Raw genomic sequence first — 25,641 nt, 5'->3', positions numbered from 1 at the left:
TTGTCACTACAGCACCGCTACATGGTCCAGTAAAGGCGCTAAGTCTTCCTTGACTCCACCCCTGCTATTTATAGCCTGCAGCTGGGCCAGATCATCAGAGAGCCAGGGATTGGCTGCAGTGGAGCGTGTCCCCGGGGAGGCACCCATTTTGAAAAAGGGAGTTGATGGTTCTCAATACGTGCTATAGCACGTATTTCTGGTCACTGAGTAACCATTACAAAAGCACAGAAAAAAAAAAAAACCACTAATATTTACAGTATATCAATTAAAAATATTTATTACATTTACACTTAATATATGATAACACAATAGGGTGTGGGTAAAAGCCAGATCCACGCAAAGTATATTGAAAAAACCTGATCCATAGAAAGCATTGAAAAATCTGGATCCACTCTAATTTCCCACACGTACGCACCCAGAAAACCTGCATCCATACTAAATATATAGGAAAAGATGTTTCCATACTGAGGACCTGATTGTGAGTCGCACACTATGCCGATAAGAATGCAAACAGCCAAAGATTTTTCTTCACCGCGCATGTGTCCTGATTGTCTGCCCACAGAGACGCAGTACAACCTGTACACAGGGTGTTGGAATTCTATTAAGCATTCCTGTGCAGTGACTGGTAAATAACATGGGGTGTGGCAAATCCAACACACACAGATGCGTCTTATAGGAGTGTCGCTGGAAGCGGCTACATACAGAGACACAGCAGCTTACATAGGAGGCCATACTCAGATAGAGAAACTGCACCTGCCATAGGTAATGTAGCAACTTCAGATGCTGCGAGTGGGCGTCTCAGTACTTGTAAATTTGGGCGCATGCTTGTACACCAAGGAAGAGCTTTTAGTATCATTACATCTGAATCAGTTTCAGATTCAGGCCATAAGTATATTGAAAAAGATGGATCCATACTAACTTCATAGAAATTCCTCTTTCTCCTCCTCTCTTTCCTTTTATTCCATCTCTCACTTCCAGTTCTCTCATCCCCATATCTCTACTCCCTTCACTATTTCTCTCTCTGATATTCTTCACCCTCTTTCTCTGATCCCGCTTCTTTGCCTCTTCCATCCCTGCCCTTCTATGTCTATGGGCCAAATGTAATAGGGTGAGAGTTTAGAAAATGTGGGAGTTTAGCAGTAATCTCTCACATTGGTCGAGTTTTATGTTCAAAATGAGAAAACATCTGGGTGAGAGTTTAACTAGTGAGAGTTTCTTGAGTCTAAAAACATACGAGTTTGCCTGTTCTGACTATTACATTGGCCGAGGTTAAAAAGTGTCAGTTTACTGCTAAACTCTCCCATTTTCTAAACTCTCACCCTATTTGGCCCCAGGTCTTTGGCCCTCATTCAGAGCCACTCGCTAGCGGCAGTACGCTCGTTCCGAGCGATGTTCGCACATCTGCGCATGCGTACGGATCGTTATACGCATGCGCGAACCAGTCAGTGCGGCTGAAATTCATGTGCTCGCAATATAGCGAATGCCTGCTATTTTGAGTGACAGAATGAGGCGTATGTGGGTGGTAACAGGGGAAGGTGCTTGAAAATGGGGAGTGGAGATCCGAACGCAGGCGTGCTTAAAGGTCAAAACGGGCGTTTTATGGGTGTGCATAATTAATACAGCAGCGTCATTGACCACGTCACTGGGTTATTTTATAGCCAGAACTGCTCGCAAGATTGTGGTAGCAAAAACCAACCACAAGAATAGCGAGCAGTTCATACGCTGGTCGATGTACTCGATTAATCTAATAAATAGCGGACATGACGTACGGTGCGAGCGGCCAGGGGGCGTTTTTAACAAATAAACGAGCGTATGTTTTGCTCGCTCGTTCAGACTTAGAGGTGTGAACAGACTGCAATTTGCGAAAGGATCATTTGAATAGCCACCCCTTGTTTTTGAACGAACGACCGCAAATAGCGAACGGCTCTGAATCAGGCCCTTTGTTTCCATTTTGCCCATCTTTCTTATTCATTTTATGTGATGGAGAAAACTGAGGGTGATTGTGTTACTTACGCTGGGCATTTACTATACAATTATCTGGCCGATCCACCCAATATCCACTGATCGGCCAGATAGTTGTAAGGTGTTTGCATGTGACCGATCAGAAAATATCTATTGGTCAGACATGCCAGAGGGGGAGTTACGGAGAGGGTGAGTAAGGGAAGGGACACTGATTGGGGGATACAGGGTGGGGGCTGGGACACTGAGGGTGAGAGCTGGGACACTAATTGGTGGTTAAATGGAGGGTGAGGATTGGGACACTGAAGGGATTTACAGGGAAGGTGAGGACGGGGACACTGAAGGAAGTTACAGGGAGGGTGAGGGCAGGGACACTGAGGGGGGTTTACAGGGAGGGTGAGGGCAGGGACACTGAGGGGAAGTTACAGGGAGGGTGGGGGCTGGGACAGATTGGGGGTTACAGGGGGGGTGAGGGCTAGGACACTGAGGGCGGGTTAATGGGAGGGTGAGGGCTGGGTCACTGGGTGTTACGAGGGGGTGAGGGCTAGGACACTGAGGGCAGGTTAAAGGGAGGGTGAGGGATGGGACACTGATTTAGGGTTACAGGGAGGGTGAGGGAAAGGACACTGAGGGTGGTTACTGGGAGGGTGAGGGAAGGGAAACTGAGGGGGTTACAGGGAGGGTAAGGGAAGGGACACTGAGGGGGAGACACAGGGAAGGTGAGTGCTGGGACACTGATTTGGGGTTACAGGGAGGGTGGAACATTGATTTGGGGTTACAGGAGGGTGAGGGAAGGGACACTGAGGGGCAGTTAGAGGGAGGGTGAGGGCTGGGACACTGATTTGAGGTTACAGGGAGGGTGAGGGAAGGGACACTGAGGGGGTTTACAGGGAGGGTGAGGAAAGGGACACTGAGGGGCAGTTACAGGGAGGGTGAGGGCTGGGACACTGAGGGGGTGATACAGGGAAGGTGAGGGCTGGGACAGAGGGGGATATACAGGGAAGGTGAGGGCTGGGACACTGTGGGGTTATAGGGAGGGTGAGGGCTGGGACACTGAGGTGGGGTTACAGGGAGGGTGAGGGCTGGGACACTGAGGTGGTGTCACGGGGAGAATGATTCCTGCGAACCTGATTGGGGGTCACAGGGAGGGTGAGGGAAGAGACACTGATTGGGGGATCACAGGGAGGGTGGGGGTTGGGACACTGAGGGGATAAACAGGTGGAGGCTGGGACACTGATTGAGGATTACAGGGAGGGTGAGGGCTCAGCATCTCTTGTTCTGGACCCGTACACTGGCAGTTTGTTATTGTGTCGGGAGGCCATGAGGTCCACCTCTGGGAGGCCCTGTCTGTTCACTAGGAGTTGAAAAACCTCTTGGTGAAGAGACCATTCCCTGGGAAACACATTGTGATGCTGAGGAAATCTGCTTCCCAATTAAAAACTCCTGGAATGAACACCGCAGAGATGGCTGGGAGGTGACCCTCGGCCCATGTCAGAATGCGTGACACTCCTGTCATCGCTGCCTGACTTAGAGTGCCTCCTTGATTGTTGATGTAAGCCACGGTTATGGCATTGTCGGACTGTACCTGTACAGGTTTCCCGTGAAGTATGTTCTGGGCCAGTACGAGGGCCCTGTAGACAGCTCGAAGTTCCAATATGTTGAATGGCAGGGTTGATTCGACTGATGTCCAGCGACCCTGAAAGGAGTGTGGACCATTCCCCGGAGACTGGTGACCGTTGTTAGGAGTACCCAAGTCCGGGATCCAAAAGGGGCGACCCTTGGTTAGAGGAGATGTCTGTAGCCACTAAGAGAGGGACAGACGCACCTCTGGAGAGAGTACCATTGTCTGAGCTTTGATCCGATGGGGTAACCTGTTCCACCTGGAGAGGATCAGCCTTTGCAAAGGCCTGGAGTGGAACTGAGCATACTCCACCATGACAAAGGTGGACACCATGGATCCCAGAACCTGCATTGCTGAGTGGATCGACACCCGAAGACTGTGGAGACATCTGTGCACTCGTAGTTGAAGTGTGGAGATCTTGTCTGATGTCAGAAAGATTCTCTGATCCTGAGAATCCAGCAGGGCTCCCAGATGAATCATTCTCTGTGAGGGATTCAAGGAGGACTTTTTCCAGTTGATTAACCATTCGTACTTGTGAAGGAAAGCAATGGTTAGCACAGATGGCAGTGAAGCACTTCTGGGAATCCTGCTAAGAGCAGGAGGTCGTCCAGATATGGCAACAGTCGGACACCCTGACCATGCAGGTGGGCCGCCATGACAGCCATCATTTTGGTAAACACCCGTGGGGCTGTGGATAGTCCAAAGGGCAGAGCCTGAAATTGGAAGTGTTGCTGTAGTATAGCAAACTGGAGATATCACTGATGTGAGTGTGCTATAGGTACACGTCCTCAATATCCAGAGATACCATAAAGTTCCAGGCTCCATAGCCAGGATGATGGCGCGTAGGGGTTCCATCCTGAACCTGGGTACCCTGAGATTCAGGGATTTGAGGTTGAGTATAGGCCGATGAGACCCATTTGGCTTTTGAACCAGAAAGAGTAGAATAGTAACCTGTTCCCCGTTGAGATAGTGGCACTGGCAGAATTACCCCTGCTTGCAGCAAGGACTGTATGGCTGTCTGCATTTGTAAGGCCTTGCTTGGGTTTGAAGGCGGGCCTGTGTAGATAAACTGGTGGGGTGGCAGTCGAAGAAATGAGGGGGCGCAACCGTGAGAGACCACTTCTCTTACCCAAAGCATCCATGGTGGTTTGACACCAGCACTGGGCGAACTGAAGAAGTCTGCCTCCCACTCTGAGATCCACCAGAGGGAGGCCCGCCTGTCAGGCTGAGGGCTTATCCTCGGCTGTTGAAGCAGGGAGTCTGGGGTTCCAGGCCTACTTGGTCCTGGGCTTGGCGGCCCTAGTGGAAGCAGACTGCCTAGGAAAGGACTAACCTTTAGGTTTTCCTTGAGGATCAAAAGGACCTAAAATATGTAGTCCGAGGCTTTGCAGTAGTAGTTGCTGAAGGCAGAAATGCAGTTTTTGATGCCGCCAATGTGGTTACAATCTTGCCAAGGTCTGGGCCAAACAAGATCTCCCCATTGTAGGGTAACACTGCTAGGCCTCTCTTGGAGTTCGCGTCAGCCTTACATGAGCGTAGTCACAGGATACGGCGAGCAGACACTACCGTGGCCGAGACTCTGGAGATTAGGAGCATCCAATGTCACTTCTCCAATATAAGAAGCTGCATCTCGTATGTGAGCAATGAAAGATATCTGAACCCTAGAAGCATCTGAGGGAAAAGAGTCTTCAAGTGCGTCAGCCCAGCTCTCTATAGCTTTAGCCACCCATGCAACAGCCATGGTCGGATGGGCAATAGCCCCTGAAAGAGTACATCGATTTATGGCAAGATTCAACCTTTCTATCTGTAGGGTCCTTCAAAGAGGATACTGTAGGGATAGGCAACGTAGCAATTTTAATTAAATGCGTAACATGCGAATCCACCGCAGGGGGAGTCTCCCATTTTGAACAGTGAGCCACAGGAAATGGATAACAGGTGTTCAGACGTTTTTGGGGCTGAAACCTCTTACCAGGCGACTGCCAGGCTGCCACCATGTGTTCAGCTAATTGGTCCGATAGAGATAATTCTGCTGAAGCCACTTTCTGTTGTTTAAACAGTGCTTTGATTTGGGGCTGGCTCATCATCTTCTATTAGTAAGATGGGTCTAACAGCTCGCACCAAGGCAGGAATATTAATTTTAGACTGACTCTCGTCCTCCCCGAGGGAGTCAGTGTTAGAGAGATCAGCATCTTCTGCCTCCTCAGATGATACTTCAGAATCTGACAGCTGCATGGACTGTGAAGACAATACAGGACGTTTAGAAGGCTTACTGGGTAGGGGCTTCTCACCTTGCAACATAGTTTGAAAGGCTGTAGAGGAAGCCACCAGATTCTGTACCGAGGTACCTGTACTGCCTGAACCTGTTGTTATGGCAGCCCCAGAGGGGGAATTATGGCCTAATGTGGTAACCCCATAGGGAAAATTACAGTCAGTATCGCCAGGCGGTCCGCAAAAGTAGCCAACACCTGAGAAAAGTAAGTCCAGGGGGGCTCTTGTGCAGGACCTGGGTGGGTCTGATGAGCCTGGTGGAGTATAACATTTAACACATAACCCATCTTGTATCAAATCCTCCTCACTTAAGCCTGAGGCACATAATTTGCATGATAGCAGTATGGGTGCAGATGCTTGCTTGCTACTCTTGCCTTTGCTAGACATAGCTGTAGAGTAGTATAGCACACAATATGACAGTGGGTATAATGCAACCACTGGGTATGTAGGATACAAGTAGGAATGCAATATACTGATCTTGTCTTAGGCTTGGGCAAGCTGCAGGAGAGCACAGCACAAATATGGCACTGTGCAGTAACCAACTGTGTGTGACAACCCTCACCAATACATTTATTATAGAGATGTGAGGTACTAGGAAAAGCCCTGAATACACAAGTATGTTAGGGCAAAGTCAGAAAAAGAGGGAAAGATATATACTGACAGTATAGAGAAATAAACAGACAGGCAGCGCTAGCATAAGTCACATACAATGCAGAAATACAATTTTACTGCAGAATGGCACTACAATCAACTATTGACTGCCAATCCGCGGGTCCCCTAGTGTCCGGGCCGCAGTCTGGGTCCGTCCGCAGGACCGGCTAGAGAGGACCCAGAGATGCCTGCCGAAATCCCCAGCTGAAGCTGGCGTTGCGGCGCCAGGAGGGGTGACAGAGTGGCAGCGCAGACGTCCTGCAGACAGTCTGCTACTGCTCGCTCAACATATAAAGTACTAAAAACAAATAAAATCAGAAAAATAAAACTACTTGGGCTGACCCGACTCTGGCCAGGCACCGCCAAAACTGAGATGCCTCTGGACCAGCGCATCCTGGGAACTGTAAGCTTTAACTGTGTGGTGCCCAGTCCTCAACCAGCACCTACACCCCCCCCCCCCCCCACCAAGGTCTCCCTGTGGAGCCCTATGGACCCTGAAGAAACATCAATATGCTTCAATGAGGCATCTCCATTATATTATGTAACTCCAAGATAAGCGCAAACATAAGGCGATGGGGATCTAGCTGCTACCCCCCAGATACTGAGTTTACACATCATGGACGCAGTATAATCATGAGGCCATGTGAGATTCATTGCTGAAATTGACGCGAGTCAGCTGGTGATCTACTCCTCTGGCTGTGTTCTGCCCCCATTAAGGAGTTAAGCAGGTCTATGGAGCCATCTCCTGCCCCTCTCTCTTGTTCCTGCAGCAGATAGCTCTATCCCAGCAGCTATGCTCGCCCTGTATAACTTATTCAGAAAATTTGTAATTCTATAGCGGTACTTGGAAGCATAAAGCATATGCCGATTGGGCACCCTTACCTTCCATGCATGTGTTTACAGGGCAAAGTAAGCACATACTGCCTCTTCCCCTCCTACCTGGCACACTTACTTACTCTGCTAGCACCAGGCCGTCTCTTTTTAGCCGAAAATGCATCAAAGTCGCAATGCAATGTGACTAGATCACACCAGCAGACTGGGCTAATTAATTTGATATGTGACACTTTTATATCTGTGCGAGACAGAGTCTCTGAATCTGTATTTGAAGTGCTACAATGTAGCGGCTGCAGCTTTTTTCATTACAAGTTCCGTTGTGCTTCATGTACAAACTCAGGTCCCCATCACAGGGTGTGATTTGTGATGGGGATTAGGGGGCATATTTAACAAGCTAAATTTTCCTTGCATTCCCTAATATTCCTTGGTCGTTGACTCATGCAGGAGCCATCCCTATAGTTTTCTATAGGGACAGTATGTAACAAGCTTGCATTAGTTAATGTCATCTTCAGTTAGACCGCTATCCTCAATGGAGCAGCCCTGCCAGAGAGGGATCTTATGAGCACTCTTTGGTGGGCTGAGTCTGTTTGCGACTTTCGAGCAGAGCATGCACATTGGTGCTTCCGTGTTGGAACTCAGAGTAAAGTGATTCTTATGCTTTGGTATAAGAATTAGGATCAATAAAAGAATTTTGTCAATGACATTAATTTAGAGAGTGTAATCCAAGTATAAGACCCAGTGTTAGATATCAATAAACAATTTGAAGCATTTCTCAAAAAATTGTTTTTTATTCACATTAACAAAATGTGTCTGCATACATTGTTGTTTAAAAAAAAAAAAAGTAAACCCCAACTGAATATTAAGAAAACTTGTGTGTTCACAATCAATGTCTCTAGACACATACTTTAAAAACAGTTGGAACTGTTTAAAATATCTGGACCACAGAAAAGTCTAACAGTTAATCACAGCGCTCATAAATATACACATATATTAGACATCATCATCATCGCTGCAAGCTGCTTCTGCGGTGAGTCGGTTTTCTCTTTCCACCAACACACCTTCACTGTGCGCATGTTGGTCTGCAAGAAAAATATATGTTACTGGTCAAAGTCATGACTGAGTATAGTAATAGCAAAACAATATTAAAAGCAAATCATTGATTTTATTTATTTATTTATTTTACACACACCAATTTGTCTATTCCTTTGGTGATTCTTAGCACAAACATCCAGAGTTGTGTTGATGAGGATAAACGTCACAATAAAATATTTATGAAAATTCAAGACAAATTCCAACAAGAATAACAGACATAAAGGGACGAAAACGTTTGTTTTTTATATCAGCTATTGTTACCTGTGAGAACTGAACTTGCAGCTACACTAGCAGCTCCAACTCTATCAATGCAATGACAACATTATATATTCTAAAGCAGAGGTTCCCAAATTCTGACATTACAGTCCAGGTTTTAAGGATATCTATGCTTGAGTCCAGATGGTTAAATCAAATTGACAGTAATGGCGGAGTTTGGGAACCTCTGATCTAAAAATTTTTTAAATTGCGTAGATCAACACGGTTTATCTTGTGGCTCCCTGGCTACAACCAGCCTTTAAAAAGGACAATAACCATTCATTTTTTTTACAGTATTTTTCTTAAACCTAAACCCAATACAATTTTACTATAAGAAATTCCTAAAGGTTTAAATGATTGAAAATCCTGCAATTTGATTAGCTGAAACCACAGAACATGGTCGTGCTGTGTCAAGCTGTAACTGTAAAACAATGTACAGTCAGTGGCCACCTGATTAGTTACACTAATACATCAACAGGAGATGTATATGTTGGCAGGCGAGCTTACCCGGCAGTTATATTGTAAATAAAATCTCCTATTATGTATTTTGACACATTTGTTTACTTTAGATTATTCGTTTTCATAGCTTCCACCACAATGCGGTTTACCAGTTTTGTAGGGGGTCACAAAATAAATGAGTAAATAAATTATTTTAGTGTAGAAAGACAATGCATGTCTCAGTATCTAGGTATGAGGCCTTGTACAGCACAATTTATTCTGTTATGTGTGCCAATTGTCTGTCTAGGATAAATGTGCTGTAAATAAATATATAATAGAGTAGTGCTTACGTAGCATAATTCCTAATTTAGATAGAGAACAAAGAATGAGAGTTATGGTAAGAACTTACCTTTGTTAACTCTCTTTCTTCGAAGTCCATAGGGTCCACAGGGTGAACTTGGGTGTAAGTGATAGATCTGGATCCCGGGCACCATGCAGTTAAAGCTTTCAACTCCCAGGATGCACAGGTCCAAACTCCCTATACCCCGCCCCCGAGCCAGGGGCACCTCAGTTGGTAAGTAGCCAAAGGCCGGAGAAGGATAAGAGAGAAGGAAGACTGCTACACACAAGAATCACACTCTCACAAAGAAGGCAACGGGAAACCGGTGACCAGAAATATAGCCCATATGAAGCCAGGTGTGTCAGGGCGGGTGCCCTGTGGACTTCGAAGAAATAGTTAACAAATGTAAGTTCTTACCATAACTCATTTTCCTCTTCAGGGTCCATAGGCTCAGCAGGGAGTCCTTGGGGATGTCCCAAAGCAGTCCTTTTAAGGGTGGGAAGCTCCTGCGCTGAGAGGAGAATCTGGCGCCCAAAGGAAGCATCCTGAGGGCAAAGGTATCAAATGCCTAGAACCCTAGAAAGGTCTGAATGGAAGACCACGTGGCCGCCTTACAAAGTTTGAACAGCCGAGGCGCCACAGCGAGCCACCCACGACGGTCCCACAGACCGAGTAGAATGAGCAGCAACAGAAGCCGGAACATGAACACTGTGTGTAAGCCTCTGAGATAGTCATACGAAGCCATCTGGCCAATGTTTGTTTATTGACTGGCCATCCCTTCTTGTGAATTCCATAGAGCACAAACAAGGAGTCAAATTTCCGAAGGAAACTGGTACAGTCCACAGGGCTTGACAAATATTTCTAAAATCTAGGAGCCAGGATGAAAGTGTAGGTGCCAGACGCCCCTTCCCTCGGGGCAGCAAAACTGAGCACCTACGCCCCAGGTAACCAACCCCCATGGCCACACCACTAATGGGGTACCCCAGGTAAACCCCCCCCCCCCAGTAGTGGACCCCTATGCAGTGCTCCATATACAGTGCCCCCAGAGGTGCCCCATTAACAGTGCCCCCAGTAGTGGTCCCCCCAATGCAGTGCCCCCAGTAATAGTCTCCACTATGCTAGTAATAGTCTCTCCTTATACAGTGCCCTAGTAGCGCCCCCCCCTTATACAGTGCCCCTGTAGCAGCCATCAACCATACAGTGCCCCTAGTAGCGGCTACCCCACCTATGCAGTGCTCCCAGTAGTGGTCCCCATATACAGTACCCTCAGTAGTGGTCCCCCTATGCAGTGCCCCCAGTAGTAGTCCCCCCTATGCAGTGCCCCCAGTAGTAGTCCCCCCCTATGCAATGCCCCCAGTAGTAGTCCCCCCTATGCAGTGCCCCCAGTAGTAGTCCCCCCTATGCAGTGCCCCCAGTAGTGGTCCCCATATACAGTACCCTCAGTAGTGATCCCCCTATGTAGTGCCCCCAGAAGTGGTCCCCCCTATGCAGTGCCCCCAGTAGTAGTCCCCACTATGCATCATTGCCCATAGTAGCAGCCCCCCCTATACAGTGCCCTTGTAGCACCCCCCCCCTTATACAGTGCCCCTGTAGCGCCCCCCCCTTAAAGAGTGCCCCAGTAGCGGCTACCCCCCATACAGTGCCCCCAGTAGCGGCCACCCCACCTATGCAGTGCTCCCAGTAGTGGTCCCCATATAGAGTACCCTCAGTAGTGGTCCCCCTATGTAGTGCCCCCAGAAGTGGTCCCCCCTATGCATTGCCTGTGGTAGTAGTCCATCCAGTAGTAGCCCCCCCTATACAGTGCCCCCCAGTAGTAGTACCCCTATGCAGTGGCCCCAGTAGTAGTCCCCACTATGCATTGCCCCTAGTAGCACCCCCCCCTGTACAGTGCCCCAGTAGCGAACCCCCCCCATACAGTGCCCCATGTAGCGGTCACCACCCCTATGCAGTGCTCCTTACACACAATAAAAACCCCACACAACTTACCTGAATCCCCGCTCCTGCCGCTGTCCGCTCAGAGTCCTGGCCTGCTCTTTTCCTGCACTATGGGAGAGACGCCATGACGTCTCTCCCATCACCTGCTGCGGGGGGAGCCGGAAGGCCGAGCTCATGAATGGGCTCGAGCCGGCTCACTCCATGGACGCAGCAGCCAATGAGAGTCTATGGTTCTCATTGGCTGCTATAACTGTAGTGTGGACCGCGCTTATGGTCTGCACTACACTAGCAACGGGTGCAGCGGCGCCAGAGGGTTGCTCCAAATCTGGTCGCCATGGCGACCTGGCCCCCGGGTTTTGTCGAGCCCTGCGGTCCACATTGAGAGCACGGACCACATCCAATGAAGCCTCACCAGCCGAGAGGTCTGGTAACTGAAAGGCCGGTACTATAATTTCCTGATGTATATGGAAATTAGAAACCACCTTAGGAAGAAACTCAGGGCGAGTGCGAAGCATAGCCCTGTCCTGGTGAAATATCAGAAAAGGGGGACTACAGGAGAGCGCCCCCAATTCTGACACCCTCCTGGCAGATGCAATAGCCAGAAGAAAAAGTCTTCGCTGTGAACCACTTGAGTTCTACCGAATCCAGGGGGTTCAAATGGAGGACCCTGTAGGGCACGAAGAACTACTGTCAAATCCCACGGTTGAATTCGTAGGACACCCTGGAGGAAGGTGTGGACATCCGGTAGTAGAGCAAGTCTACACTGGAACCAAATGGATAGGGCAGAGGCGTGCACTTTCAGTGAAGTAAGGCGAAGTCCAAGGACCAATCCAGCTTGAAAGAAGGCCAGGACTCTGGAAATCCTAAACACTTGAGGATTGTAGCTTCTGGTACGACACCACTGGAAATATGTACGCCAAAGTCTGTGGTAGATCCGAGCAGAGGCTGGCTTACGCGCTCTGAGCATAGTGTTGACTACAGAGCTAGAGAATCCTTTGGACCTCAGGAGGGATGTCTCAAAAGCCACGCGGTCAAAGACAGACGACCCAGGTCCGGGTAAAGGCAAGGACCCTGAGACAACAGGTCCGCATGTTGAGACAGCAGGAACGGAGTGCGGATGGAGAAACTCCAAAGATCTGAGTACCAGTAACGTCTGGGCCAAGCTGGAGCCCCCAGCAGGACAGTACCACCGTCTTGTTTGAACTTCCGCAGGACTCGAAGAAGGGAGACCGAAGGCAACAGGCACGCAAACTGGAAGGACCACTTCACTGACAAAGCGTCTATGAAGGTTGCTTTGGCATCTCTTGTTTTGGACCCGTAATCCGGCAGTTTGTGATTGTGTCGGGAGGCCATGAGGTGCCCCATGGAGACTCCATCTGCTTACTAGGAGTCGAAACACTTCTAGGTGAAGAGACCATTCCCCGGGATGCATGTCGTGACAGCTAAGGAAGTCTGCTTCCCAATTGAGAACTCCTGGAATGAACACTGCAGAGATGACCTGGAGGCAACCCTCGGCCCATGTCAGAATGTGTGACATGACTGTCATTGCTGCTCAACACAGAGTGTCAACTTGATGACTGATGTAAGCCACTGTTGTGGCATTGTTGAACTGAACCTGTACAGGTTTTCTGTGAAGTATGTGCCGGGCCAGTTTGAGGGCCCTGTAGACAGCTCGAATTTCCAATATGTTGAATGGCAGGGTTGATTCGACTGATGTCCAACAGCCCTGAAAGGAGTGCGGACTGGTCACTGCGCCCCAGCCCTGGAGATTGGCGTCCGTTGTTAGGATTACCCAGTCCGGGATCCAAACGGGGCGACTGTTGGTTAGATGAGATATTTGTAGCCACCACGACAGAGACAGATGCACCTCCGGAGAGAGCTCCATCATCTGAGCTCCGATCCGATGAGGTAACCAGTTCCACCTGGAAAGGACCAGCCTTTGCAAAGGCCTGGAATGGAACAGAGCATATTCCACCATGTCGAAGGTGGACATCATGGATCCCAGAACCTGCATTGCCGAGTGGATCAACACTCAGCGACTGTGGAGACATCTGCGCAATTGTAATTGAAGTGTGGAGATCTTGTCTGATGTCAGAAAGATTCTCTGAGCCTGAGAATCAAGCAGTGCTCTTAGATGAATCATTGAGGGATTCAGAGAGGATATTTTAGAGTTTACTAACCATCCGTGCTTTTGAAGGAAAGCAATGGTTAGCTGTAGATGGCTTTAAAGCACCTCTGGGGAACCTGCTAAGAGCAGGAAGTCATCCAGATATGGTAGCAGTCGGATACCAAGACCACACAGGTGGGCCGCCGTGATAGCCATAATTTTGGTAAAACACCCATGGAGCTGTGGACAGTCCAAAGGGAAGAACCTGAAAATGGAAGTGTAGCTGTAGTATAGCAAACCGGATATAACGCTGATGAGAGGACGCCATAGGTACATGTAGGTATGCGTCCTGAATATCCAGCGGTACCGTAAAGTCCCCAGGCTCCATAGCTAGATGATGGAGTGTAGACCGATGAGACCCATTCGGCTTCTGAACCAGAAAGAGTAGAATAATAACCAGTCCCTGGCTGAGACAGTGGGACTGGCATAATTACCCGTTTGCAGCAAGGACTGTATAGCTTTCTGGATTTGTAAGGCCTTGTTCGGGTCTGACCTGTGTAGAAAAACTGATGGGGATGCCATCTGAAAAATGAGAGGGCGTACCCGTTATAGACCACTTCTCTTACCCAAGCAACTGTGGTGGTTAGACACCAGCACTGGGCGAACCAAAGAAGTCAGCCTCCCACTCTGGGAACCCCTCAGATGGTTCAGGCTGAGGGTTTATCCTCGGGTTTAGAAGCAGGGCGTCTGGTGTTCCAGGTCTGCTTGGTTCTGGGTTTGGCGGCCCTCGTTGAGGCAGACTGCCTAGGAAAGGACTGGCCTTTTGGCTTTCCTTGAGGACGAAAGGACTTAAAAGATGTAGTCCGAGGCCTTGTAGTAGAAGTAGCTGAAGGCAGAAATGCCATTTTCGACGCTGCCAACGTGGTGACAATCTTGTCAAGGTCTGTGCCAAACAAGATCTCCTCATTATAGGGTAACCCTTCAAGGCCTTTCTTGGAATCAGCATCTGCCTTCCATGAGCGCAGCCACAGGGTACGGCGGGCAGATATTGTCACGGCTGAAACTCTGGAGGCCAGGAGACTGGCATCCAATGTTGCTTCTCCAATAGAGGAAGCTGCATCTCGAATGTGAGCAACAAAAGACATCTGACCCCTAGAAGCTTCTGAGGGAAGAAGAAGAAAAAAAAAAAAAAAAAAAAAAAAAAAAAGAGTCCTCAATAGCATCAGCCCAGCTTTCTATAGCGTTAAGACACCCATGCAATAGCCCTGGTTGGACGGGCAACAGACCCTGAAAGAGTACATTAATTTCAGGCAAGCTTCCACCTTCCCAACCGTAGGATCCTTTAAGTAACTGTAGTAATAGGCAATGTAGCGCTTTAACACAGAATATAGGAATCCATTTTACCCAATGAGCCGCAGGAAAAGGGTAACATGAGGTCACACATTTTTTTGTGGTTGAAACCTCTTACCATGCTGCAGCCATGTGTTCAGCTAGTTGATCCAATAGAGGGAATTCTGCTGAATCTACTTTCTGTCGTTTAAACAGAAGGTGCTTGGATTTAGGGGTGGCTCGTCATCTTCTATTAATAAAATGGATCTGACAGCTCACACCAAGGCAGGAATATTAATTTATGATAGACTCTTATCCTCTTCCGGAGGGGAGTCAGGGTTAGAGAGATCAGCATCTGTGCGTGGACTGCGACGATAACACAGGATGTATAATGGGTTTACTGGGTAGAGGCTTCCCACCTTGCAACATGGTTTGAAAGGCATTAGATGTAGCCATCAAACTCTGCACTGGAGTTAGAGAGTACGTCTACCCATGGTGGAGGTACAGCAGGTACCTGTATCGCCTGCACCTGATGTGACAACCCCAAAGGGGGCATTACGTTCTGCTGTGATAACCCCATCGAGGGAATTACAGCCGGATCCACTAGGCGGTCTGCAATCATGGCCAATACCTGAGCAAAGGAGCCCAGGTTATATACAAATCCTCCTCACTTAAGCTTGCAGCCCATAACTTGCCTGATAGCAGCAAGGGGGCAGATGCCTGTTAATACTCCTGCCTTTGCTAGACATATCTGCAGAGTAAATGGCACGGTTTATAATGCAACCACCGTATATGTAGAATACTAGTAGGAAGCAATATACTGGTCCTGTCTTATGCCTGGGTAAGCTGCAGGAGCACACAGCCCAAATATGGCACAGTGCAACAAATGTATGTGACAAAACCTCACAAATACTTAGTTCTATAAATGTGGGCACAGGAAAACCCCTGAATACACCTGTATGTTAAGGTAATAATCCGAGAAAAAACATTGGTCCTGACCGATGCTTTGATAAGTGCAGGAGCCCACTGCCTAAGTATGCAACACACTGGTCCTTGGGTAACACTTGGGTAAGCTGCAGGAGCCCTTTGCCTAAATATGTCCACACAACAGTATGTGTCAGACCTCACAAATATTATCTTTTATATATGTGAGTTAAAAGAACCACCTTAACTACACCTGTATTAGGACAGAATTAGAGGAAAGTATAGATATATGCTGACAGTTTCGAAAAAAAGACACAGACAGGCAGCACTAGCATAAGTCACAAACAACGCAGAAAGTATACTGCAAAGGGGCACTACAATCGCAGTCAGGGCTATCCCACGGGGCCCGGCTAGCACAGACCCCAGGGGCCCGCCGAAATCCCCAGATCAGTACTGGCGTCGGGGTGACGGAGCAGCAGCGCAGACATCCTACGAACAGTCTGTTGCTGCACGCTCTGAAGATAGTAAAAACTAATAAAATCATAAAATAAAAGTAGCGTTAACAGTGACCCCGACTCCGGACGGGCACCAACTAAAACTGAGGAGCCTCTGGCTCGGGGGCGGGGTATAGGGAGGATGGACCGATGCATCCTGGGGGTGAAAGCTTTAACTGCGTGGTGGCCGGGATCCAGATCCATCACCTACACCCAAGGTCTCCCTGTGGAGCTTATGGACCCTGAAGAAGAAAAAAAAAAAAAAGATGATATATATATCTATAGAGGGAGATATATATATTTATATATATATATATATATCAAGGAGAATCCGGCACTCAGGTATACACATAGCATAGTCAGGTACCTTTCCCAGAGAACATGTATCCAAAACAAGGTGGATGGCACTCTGACATAAATAAACCAAATAAAGACGTTGGCAAGACAGCCCTTGTGGTCCACGTTTCGGAGTTTTACTCCTTTATCAAGACATGTCCTTTATGTCTTGATAAAGGAGTAAAACTCCGAAACGTCGACCACAAGGGCTGTGTTGCCAGTGTCTTTATTTGGTTTATTTATGTCAGAGTGCCATCCACCTTGTTTTGGATATATATATATATATATATATATATAAATATATATGATCTTTTTTTTTTTTTTTTTACTGCAGTTATATTACATAATATAAATTTATGATTGCGGAATCTAGACTGCAGTTGAATATCACACTAGGGTCATATTTGGTAGTAACAAAGGACTGTTTATGAATATTTCCTTACCATCAACTGTGGAGTTTGTTGCTGATGTTTTATTTGGTGAGTTTATCACCTCACTGACATGGGTTGGTGACCTCGAAGTGTTAGATTCGATATTTGGATAATGTGAAGAGGAGCTGGTTTGCTTTATGATGGCTGAACATGGTTGGCAGTCTGTGGAAGATGATTGATGGGACATACATTGTGCTGGGGATAATTTTCTTGAAGAGTTGTCGCATGATGTTATAAGTTCACTATTAGCGGTTGCTTGGGATATTGCAGAATGCTTCTGGTTGGAACTCGAGATGCCTAAAGATTCTAAAACAAAACATGCACTGAATAGCAAAACATTTATAATGGGAGCAACATCTTCATTAAACGTTCACTTTAGTTCTCCCGTGTATCATATTATGACATCGGCATAATCCTGAAGTCACCTGCTCAATGCTTTACATTCCCATCATATACATAACACTACCCTTATGTCACTCTCACGCCTGTTTTCAATTCCCGCGTATGAGCGGTCACAATGCACACGTGTTTATTCCTGTAAATGATGGTACACCAACATGGCTCATTTTCCTGCACACCTGTATGGAGTGCTAGAAGAAATCTGCAGGTTGAGCTGTGAAGAAACGGGAGGAGCACCGGCACCTTGCTGCCAAATGATTTGGTCCCTTAAAGTAGATGCCTATAACTGGACTCAACAATGTATTCCACTGGTTTTTTGTAGATTTTGTTGAAGGTTTAATGACACCTGTCAACCTTTTAATGGCAATTCTTTTGCAACATGAGGGTCTGTCTTTCACAGCTCGTCAAACACTACATTGTTCTAACTAATAACCTGTAATAGTACATTTCATTTATGGCATAAATGTCATGCTTGCTCGCTAATAATTTCACCATAACAAATAATCTCTTCCACACTGACTAATGCTGTTATCTAAAACTTCATGACTCTAGAGGCTTCTTTTTCATGTAGTGCCCAAGACGTGGAGGCTACTTTTATTCGCAACATTTCTTTAGATTAACCACTCATTATGGGCTGAAAGCAAAAGGGCTCTCAATCTATAGATCTAAGCCTAAGACTTCTGTAAAGGAGAAAGCATAAAATGGTATTAAGAGGTTTCTCATTTCCAAATTGCAAGTTACTATAAAAAGACATTTAAGTAAAACCTGCTACATAAAGTTTTTTATTCCTAAGGTAATTTGTTGACATAAGAGAAACTGGAATTTCTATTTAGATCAAGTCCTTTTGGGATAGATCTGTTTACGTCAAGCTCTTCTCTGCTCCCTCCGTCTGGGAGAAAACCAAACGCTAAATGCCAACTCCTGGGCGATCACCTCCTTTGATTCAGGTACAAATACCCAGAGAGGGAAGGAGACATTTCATGCTCTCTCAAAGGGAGAAGTGGGGGACTTTATAGTTTTCAGGTCATGCATCATGCACAAGGTACATTATAAAATAATACTCAAAAATCCACAGGTGCAAAACTTTAGAACTAATTACAAAAGAAAATGTAAATTACTCTGCTGATAGAGAAATATAAAACGTAATTTGCTGCATTGACCATTGTGTAGTTAGATTCATTAGTGCAAAAAACAAACAAGTTTTATTTAATGTTAATACATAATGACAGTGGCACACTGGCGCTTTCAGTATCATATGAGCCACAGCAAGCAATGAACACTGGTTTCCTGCCACACAACAGCAGATCTGCACTATGGGCGCTGCTAGCAGTAGTAGTGTGACAGGCTCCAATGGCTGCATGAGGAATGTACAGTAGCCAGAGTCCGGTGTTGGATATACAAGGAAAACACCGGTCTGCTATTCCCTTGTTAATGATAGGTCAATATTGATAAGTCACCAGCAGTAGCTACAAACAAATTATTTCAGGAAAAGACTTACCATGGATACTAGGACTACTAGGTGATGCTGTGTGAGGACTCGTACAAAGTTCTCCAGTTGTCTCGTGTTCTGCTTCTGTGCAGACCTTGACAAATAATTGTAATAAAGATCACTAAAACAGCCAAGATCTGTTAGAAATGACCATTATTTTGGATGAATTACAGATGTGTCCTCATACACCTAGCCTCAATATGCCATGTGGCACGAGATGCCTGGTGTGAGTGAGCTGTGCCGAGGAATGTGTGAATCTGTACAACGGAACTTGTCAAAAAAAATCCTGTGGCCGCTGCATTGTACCACTTCTTCTACAGACTCCGATGCACAGATACGCAAGAGACGCATATGAAATGAATCAGTGCAGTCTTGTGAAGTGGCTGTGTCTAATTGCGTTGTGAGTAAGACCCATTTGAGCGAAAAAGACGTTCAGCATAAGCAGAGTTGCACGGGACCTTGCACGACTGCGGCAATAGTGTATGGAGACACATCTACTTTCTTTTTTCAATAACAAAATCAAATTTTATTTTTTTTCACCACATTATTAGACATTGGTACTTACCCATGCCAAACATCAGTGCCAGAAAAACCACACTCAAAACCATTTTTATTAAAAAAAAAAAAACTTAATTTATCCCTAAACACTGCACAATGCATAGTGACAAACATCTTAACTCTGTCCCACAGAGGCTTGTGTTTCATTCTCAACAGTGCATACAGTACATGCTTTGCAATCACTCATACATGGCTTTATTTTTTCTCTACTTAATACTTAAGCTGCATACACACACAACGATTTAGTAAAGGAACGATTTTGGTAAACTATTTTCGTTCATTTTTTCAAAGGAAAAATGAACGAAAATCGTTTACTAAAATCGTTCATTTACTAAATGTAATGAACATTTTTTTTGAACTACAAAAGATTTTTGCATATTCCCTTACTGAAAATCGTTGAGTTGGTCAGTCTGACTGAACTACAAACGTGAACGCGCATGAACGATAATCGTTTATCGTTTTAACTCAGAAAGTGAACAATTTTTTCAACGATTGAACGATATCGTTATCGATAATCGTTCAAAAAATCATTGTGTGTGTATGCACCTTTAAGCTGCATACACACAACGATTTTCTGTCAGATTATCTGTCAGATTTTTTTAAAGTGTAATGAACGATTTTTTTGAACTACAAACGATTTTTGTAACTTCCCTTAATGAAAATTGTTCAGTTGGTCAGTCAGAACAAACTACAAACGGGAACGCTCATGAACGATAATCGTTCATCGTTATAACTCAGAAACTGAATGATTTTTTCAACGACTGAACGATAACGACATCGTTATAGTTAAATTGTTCAAAAAATCGTTACATGTGTATGCACCTTGAAACATCATCTGCTACCTGGCTAAGCATTACTCGCAGTCCATAAACTAATGCATTGGTCTGCAGTCAGTTAGCAACAGTCAGTTAGCAAAAGTCAGGAGCTTACGCTAAGGTAACCTTCGGTTAGGTGAAGGCATGTTTGTACCCTGGACACCAGGTCACCTGTATGTATATTTCTTGGGACTTCAGGTCTGTCTGGGGCTTGGTGATGGTACAATAGTGTAGTACAAATTTTTCAGTAGTACACAGCCATAACAAGAAAGAGTCTGACTTGATTTTGGTTGGAGGGTGAAGGCCATGACAGAATAGTCTGGACTTTAGTGGGCTCTGGTCGAATTGCCTCCTCCAACCTGATGCCAGTGGTAATACCTCCGTCATCCACATCTGAAAGGGCGGATAGTCAGGACTTCCTCACTAATGCACTTGAGAACCTGGGTGACTAGCCCAAGTTGCCCTTCCCATTTTTCATTGTAGATGGCTTTATCATTCAGATATGCCTGGGTAAATCCTGACACCCTTCAACCATCCACTGTAAGGTATCTTGGGGCATTTTATATTCCGAAGAGAATGCCAGTAAACTCTGATATCCCAAAGTAGTGATGAATGCAAAAAGTACCTATGTCTCTCTGTTGTGGGGTATCTGTCTGTACCCCTTACTAAGGCCCACGATATACACAGAGCACTGCACTCAGCTGGTCCAAAAGCTCATCTACTCAGGGCATGAAATAGGCATCTGTCATGGTTTCCTCCTTCAATCTATAGTAGTACATGCCAAAGCAGATGATCTGGTCCTTCTTGGGCACTAACACTACATTCGATACCCAGAGGCTTCATGAAGTTAAAATCACTCCCATTTGCAGAATCTCATCCCCTTCCTTCTTGACCATGCTGAAGTCTTTGGCATTCACCAATGTATGTGGTTTGCCTAATAAGTTTAACCTTTCCAGCATCAACATGTTGGGCTACTACAAAAGTGCACCCAGACTTGCGGGTAAAGTGGGGCCAGAGAAACACCACCTCCCTACTATGCTCCCGCAACTGCATATCTGCACCGTCTCAAGCCTTACCTTAATATTTGCCCCTGATAACAGGTTGAGTTGGTTTCAGTCTGTGGGTTGTCCACGTACAGACAACCCACAGACTGACCAACTGCATTGGTCAAACGTCCTGTTTCAGACATGACCTAAATGATGGAACATCTTTAAATGTTTGTGCTGTCTAGAGCCACAATATAAATGGTCTTGGCACACCACTGTATTACAATAAAGGGTCAGGCACAAGTAGCCTGTAACTTCTACTTCCTAGCCAGGATTATCCCTATTACTTTCTGTCCTATGGCCAATACATGGCTCCAATCTCACCTATAATAGCCCTACTCTTGAGGTACTGCACTAGTCGCAGTTGAACGAAGCAACAACATTAATTGCTTAGGTCACTAAAGCAACTTTTCTACATGTTCCACAGCAAGTACCTCTGGTGCCCCAATACTTCCCTCCCAGCTCTCACTGACAAGTCCAGAGGCTCTCAGTCTCCCGCCTACTGAACTAGGGAGAAATATAAATTCCAGTGGAGCTTTGCAAAGCTCAAACAGATGTGTTCCAGGTTTTTCTCCCAGTTTCCTTAATTTACATAATTGCTAAAGTCCCACTGAACCTCATATAGCCGTCTAGTTTGGGATCATGCACACACCACATACAGTGTCTGATTCAGAGACGCGCGCTAATGCAATCACAGCTATGAAAATATGCTAATGTCTGCAAGATCACCTGAGCATATATACTCCCACTGCTGCCTTCATACCTCTGTAAATACCAGTACCATCAATGCACATCGACAGCCATCATGCCCTTCCGGAAGGTCTAACCAGCCGCAGCCTTGGGAGCTCTTCTGACACACAGCGTTGCATATGCAATCGCAGTGGCTAATTTATGCACGCCCATGAAACGGCGTTCAAACAGACACTTCTACTTTTTTCAGACACCCCCTCCCAGTCACCACCCTGAAATGCTGACAACCTGTCAATCACTGTGATATGAATTCCGAAGTGCGGTCGTAATCGCAGTGTGATCTCTGCGCACGCAAAGTGTGTTTTATACGCATGTGCAATGGTATACAATCGCTCGACCTGTGTACGTAATCGCCACTGCGTGCATCTCTGAATCAGGCCCAGAGTCTGCATTACTTCACTCGAACTGGGTCCCCTGGTTATTCATCACCTTCTGAGGGAACCTGGTGAGCTAAAACTATCCATTAATGCCTGTGCTACATGCTCCATATCTATAGATGACAAAGTCCCTGCCTTGACATATCAGATGACAAAGTCAGAAATTACCTTGTTCTAATTTGATTGATCTGGGAGCCTGCTTTTAATAACAGCTGTGCAGGCACCATTAAGCCTCTTACAGCCTTCAGGGTGGCAGCTTGTTTTCTCTCCAGCCATAGGTACAATGCAATGTTGGAATTGCCTGCATACTCGGTGTGGTACTGGCTCCCACTCTTAAGCTGGGTACACATATAACGATGTGTACCCAGCTGACCTATCATGCTGGGACCCTCGCCGGGTCGGGAGCAGCATCGTGACGACGGGTGCCATGCTGCATGACTGGCAATATCACTGACGATGCACAGGTGCCAACGTCAGTAACAGTCTGTATACACTGGACGATGTGAACGATATGTCGTCCATATCGTCTAGTGTGTACCCAGCATTAGACTTGCTCCTATGGGTTTTGGGGGTAACAGAAAAAGGAGTCGACAGGCTCCCCCTCACAAGCCTCTGAACTTAGGGTAGGATAAGCCTTCAATGCTTGGCCAACTAAGTTGAGTCCCATGTATTGGGAACAAACAAAAAATGGCAGCTGCTCAAATCAATCTGGCAGTACTCTTCAGGTGCATGAAAGGGAGGGGTCATGCAAAGAAGGAAAAAAAAAGGGGGGGGGGGTTGACCCCCTATTGTTCCAAAGCACGCTGCATTGCACCTGCAGCAATACATGAAGACTATATGGTGATAGAAATTCAGAGATATTAGTTGCATGCATTTGCAAATCCATGGGAAGCTGCTAGGTCACGTCACGGCTTCTCTGTTACTAGCAGTCCCTAACACTAAGGGGTTCACATCCGGGGCGCAAGGCACAACAAAAAACGTCCAGCGGTTTTTGGGGTGGCACTCAAAAACAGCAAATAACTGCACACAAATTAGATAAATTGAGTGGCAGAAATACTCAACCTTTATATTCAATATTCCCATCACCATGCTCTCACCACAAGTGGTATAGAACTAGTCTATTGGGGAATGAAGAAAACACTGCAAACTGTCCCATACTCCAGATGGCCCACTGCCATACATTGTAATAACAGGGAAAACAAGTATTTATTGTTTTACATAAATTGAATTTACCTGTCCCATCACAAGACATGAGCTCATATTGTAATTCTGTTAATATTTTCACTTTGCAAAAGCTAATGAATGCTGTAATTGAAGACTATGATTGGGGTGACTCGTTGGGGGTGATCAAACTATCTAATAGCAACTAAAAATGGTCTGCTTCTATTGGTTATCTTCAAACATTTAAATGTAACAAATTTTTATTAGTGTACTTTTAATCTAAATTTGGTGCATCATTATCTAATAAAAGAATAAAATGGTGTACACTGTTTGCCTTTTAGATGGAGAAAGTTCCTTTGGGAACTATGGCACAATTCAGCAATTACTGATTGTGCTGTATATGGCATTCCAGTTTACTACCCGCACCCGCTAGTTATTCATGCACTAGTGTGATTAAGTGACAGGCATTCAATTGTGCCATTAAAGAACACTCTCCTTCTGTAGTCAGCTGCAAAGAGATACAGATAAGAAGGGAAAGCACTTACCATTTCTTCCAGTTTCTCTTCTTTATATTTATTTAATGCTCTGGACAACATCTTTGCCATCTTTATTGCAAATGTAACATCAGACTCATTTGTCACCTCAAAGTTTTTCTAAATAAAATGAAAGCATTCAAATCACAGGAATTAGGAACACACTGTATTCACTATAAATTCTAATGAACAGCCACAAAGACACCAAGATGACAAAGGACACAAGCTAAACACAATGCAGGGTGTTTTAAAGCAAATAAATGATAACATTCAGGAACAGTGGCATTGGTAATATGGAAGACAAGACATAAGGAAATATCCATACATACCAGAAACTTGAACACATCTTGGTTTCTTTTTACTGGCTTAAATGAGGAATGTAAAAAAAAAAATGAATAAACCTTAATAATAATGCTACTATTGTAAAGTAGATTTACATCACATCCATTACCTCTGTGTTCATGTTTAATGAAAAAGCTCAAAAAGGTATCAATACTGTATGTTGTGATGATTAAATACTTATGCTATAGAAAACAAAGAGAAGTGACCACCCTGCTTTATCAGCTCCAACCAAACATTATTATGGTGTAGTAGGATGGCACACCTGTTAAAATTTATAACAGAGTTCAGTAACATAATCTTGTGCCATCATGTGGCAAAAATGTACATGAATAAAATAACTGAACATTCAATGTTGTCCATCACTATTCACCTTTTTTTGTGCGCGCGCGCGCGTGTGTAACCAAATCACCCAAAGAAGCCAACGGCCAATCAGTAATACAATTTCATTAAAATCTTTATACGGAAGAATTCTAAAAAAAACACTGCTTACAGCTTAAAATGTTGTTGACATCCAATACCACGGTACAGGGAGATGGTAAGTACTCCAGCCTTCACCCTTTCGGGAGTGAGCTCACACGACACGGGTCCTTTGCAGTAATGGATGAAGTACTTAAACCCTACACGCTTCGTCCATTAGAGTGAACTTCATCAGGGGTATCAAAACAAATTTAAATTTAAACAGTCATAGCTGGGGAAGACACCATCACGGATGGGATAGTTCACTCCAAATGGGTGAATGAACCATATACAGAGAAATAATTTTCCAGATGGCTGATTGACAATAATACAAAAATGAAATGGTGTATAACATCCAAGTCCTGCAATGGTGTATAACTTCCAAGTCCTGCAGCATAAATAGGTGTATCCTCTCCAAAGGCAGCAGCCAAGAGCAAGTTTTGGACTTATTATTTATAGGAGAACATTCTATATGAGAACACTATTCAGATTATCTATAAAAAATTGTTTATCTAGTGCCCTCTGGTATATTTTTATTTGTGTCTATCATATTTGGTTCCGGCTAACAGGGGATCTACTAATGCTGGGCATACACAGCCAGATAAAATGTCTGTCAGACCGACAGACATTTTATCTGGCCGGCTGCCAGCCGCAGATGTCGCCGGCATATACTGTGAGAGAAATCTCACAGTGTATCAGCC

At 45.6% G+C, this 25,641-nt stretch overlaps 1 protein-coding gene across 5 annotated transcripts in view; it reads right to left on the bottom strand.

The window, feature by feature from the left end:
- Positions 1-8,101: 8,101 nt before the first annotated feature.
- The window catches only part of LOC148511388 (uncharacterized), an 85,959-nt gene continuing 68,419 nt past the window's right edge, over positions 8,102-25,641 (bottom strand). For all 5 annotated transcript variants that reach the window (XM_088442315.1, XM_088442314.1, XM_088442317.1 and 2 more), the window contains exons 11-15: positions 24,472-24,507; positions 24,155-24,262; positions 18,912-18,996; positions 17,027-17,320; positions 8,102-8,412 (exon numbers count right to left, since the gene is read on the bottom strand). In XM_088442315.1, the coding sequence (XP_088298441.1) occupies positions 8,324-8,412; positions 17,027-17,320; positions 18,912-18,996; positions 24,155-24,262; positions 24,472-24,507 (612 nt within the window). In that variant the 3' untranslated portion in view covers positions 8,102-8,323. The remainder of the gene's footprint in view (positions 8,413-17,026; positions 17,321-18,911; positions 18,997-24,154; positions 24,263-24,471; positions 24,508-25,641) is intronic.

Source organism: Taudactylus pleione, unplaced genomic scaffold (assembly GCF_031769625.1).
Source record: "Taudactylus pleione unplaced genomic scaffold, aTauple2 ptg000309l, whole genome shotgun sequence".
NCBI classification, from domain to species: domain Eukaryota; kingdom Metazoa; phylum Chordata; class Amphibia; order Anura; family Myobatrachidae; genus Taudactylus; species Taudactylus pleione.
The sequence above is the reverse complement of the archived record's forward strand: the minus strand, read 5'-3'. Positions and strand labels throughout refer to the sequence as shown.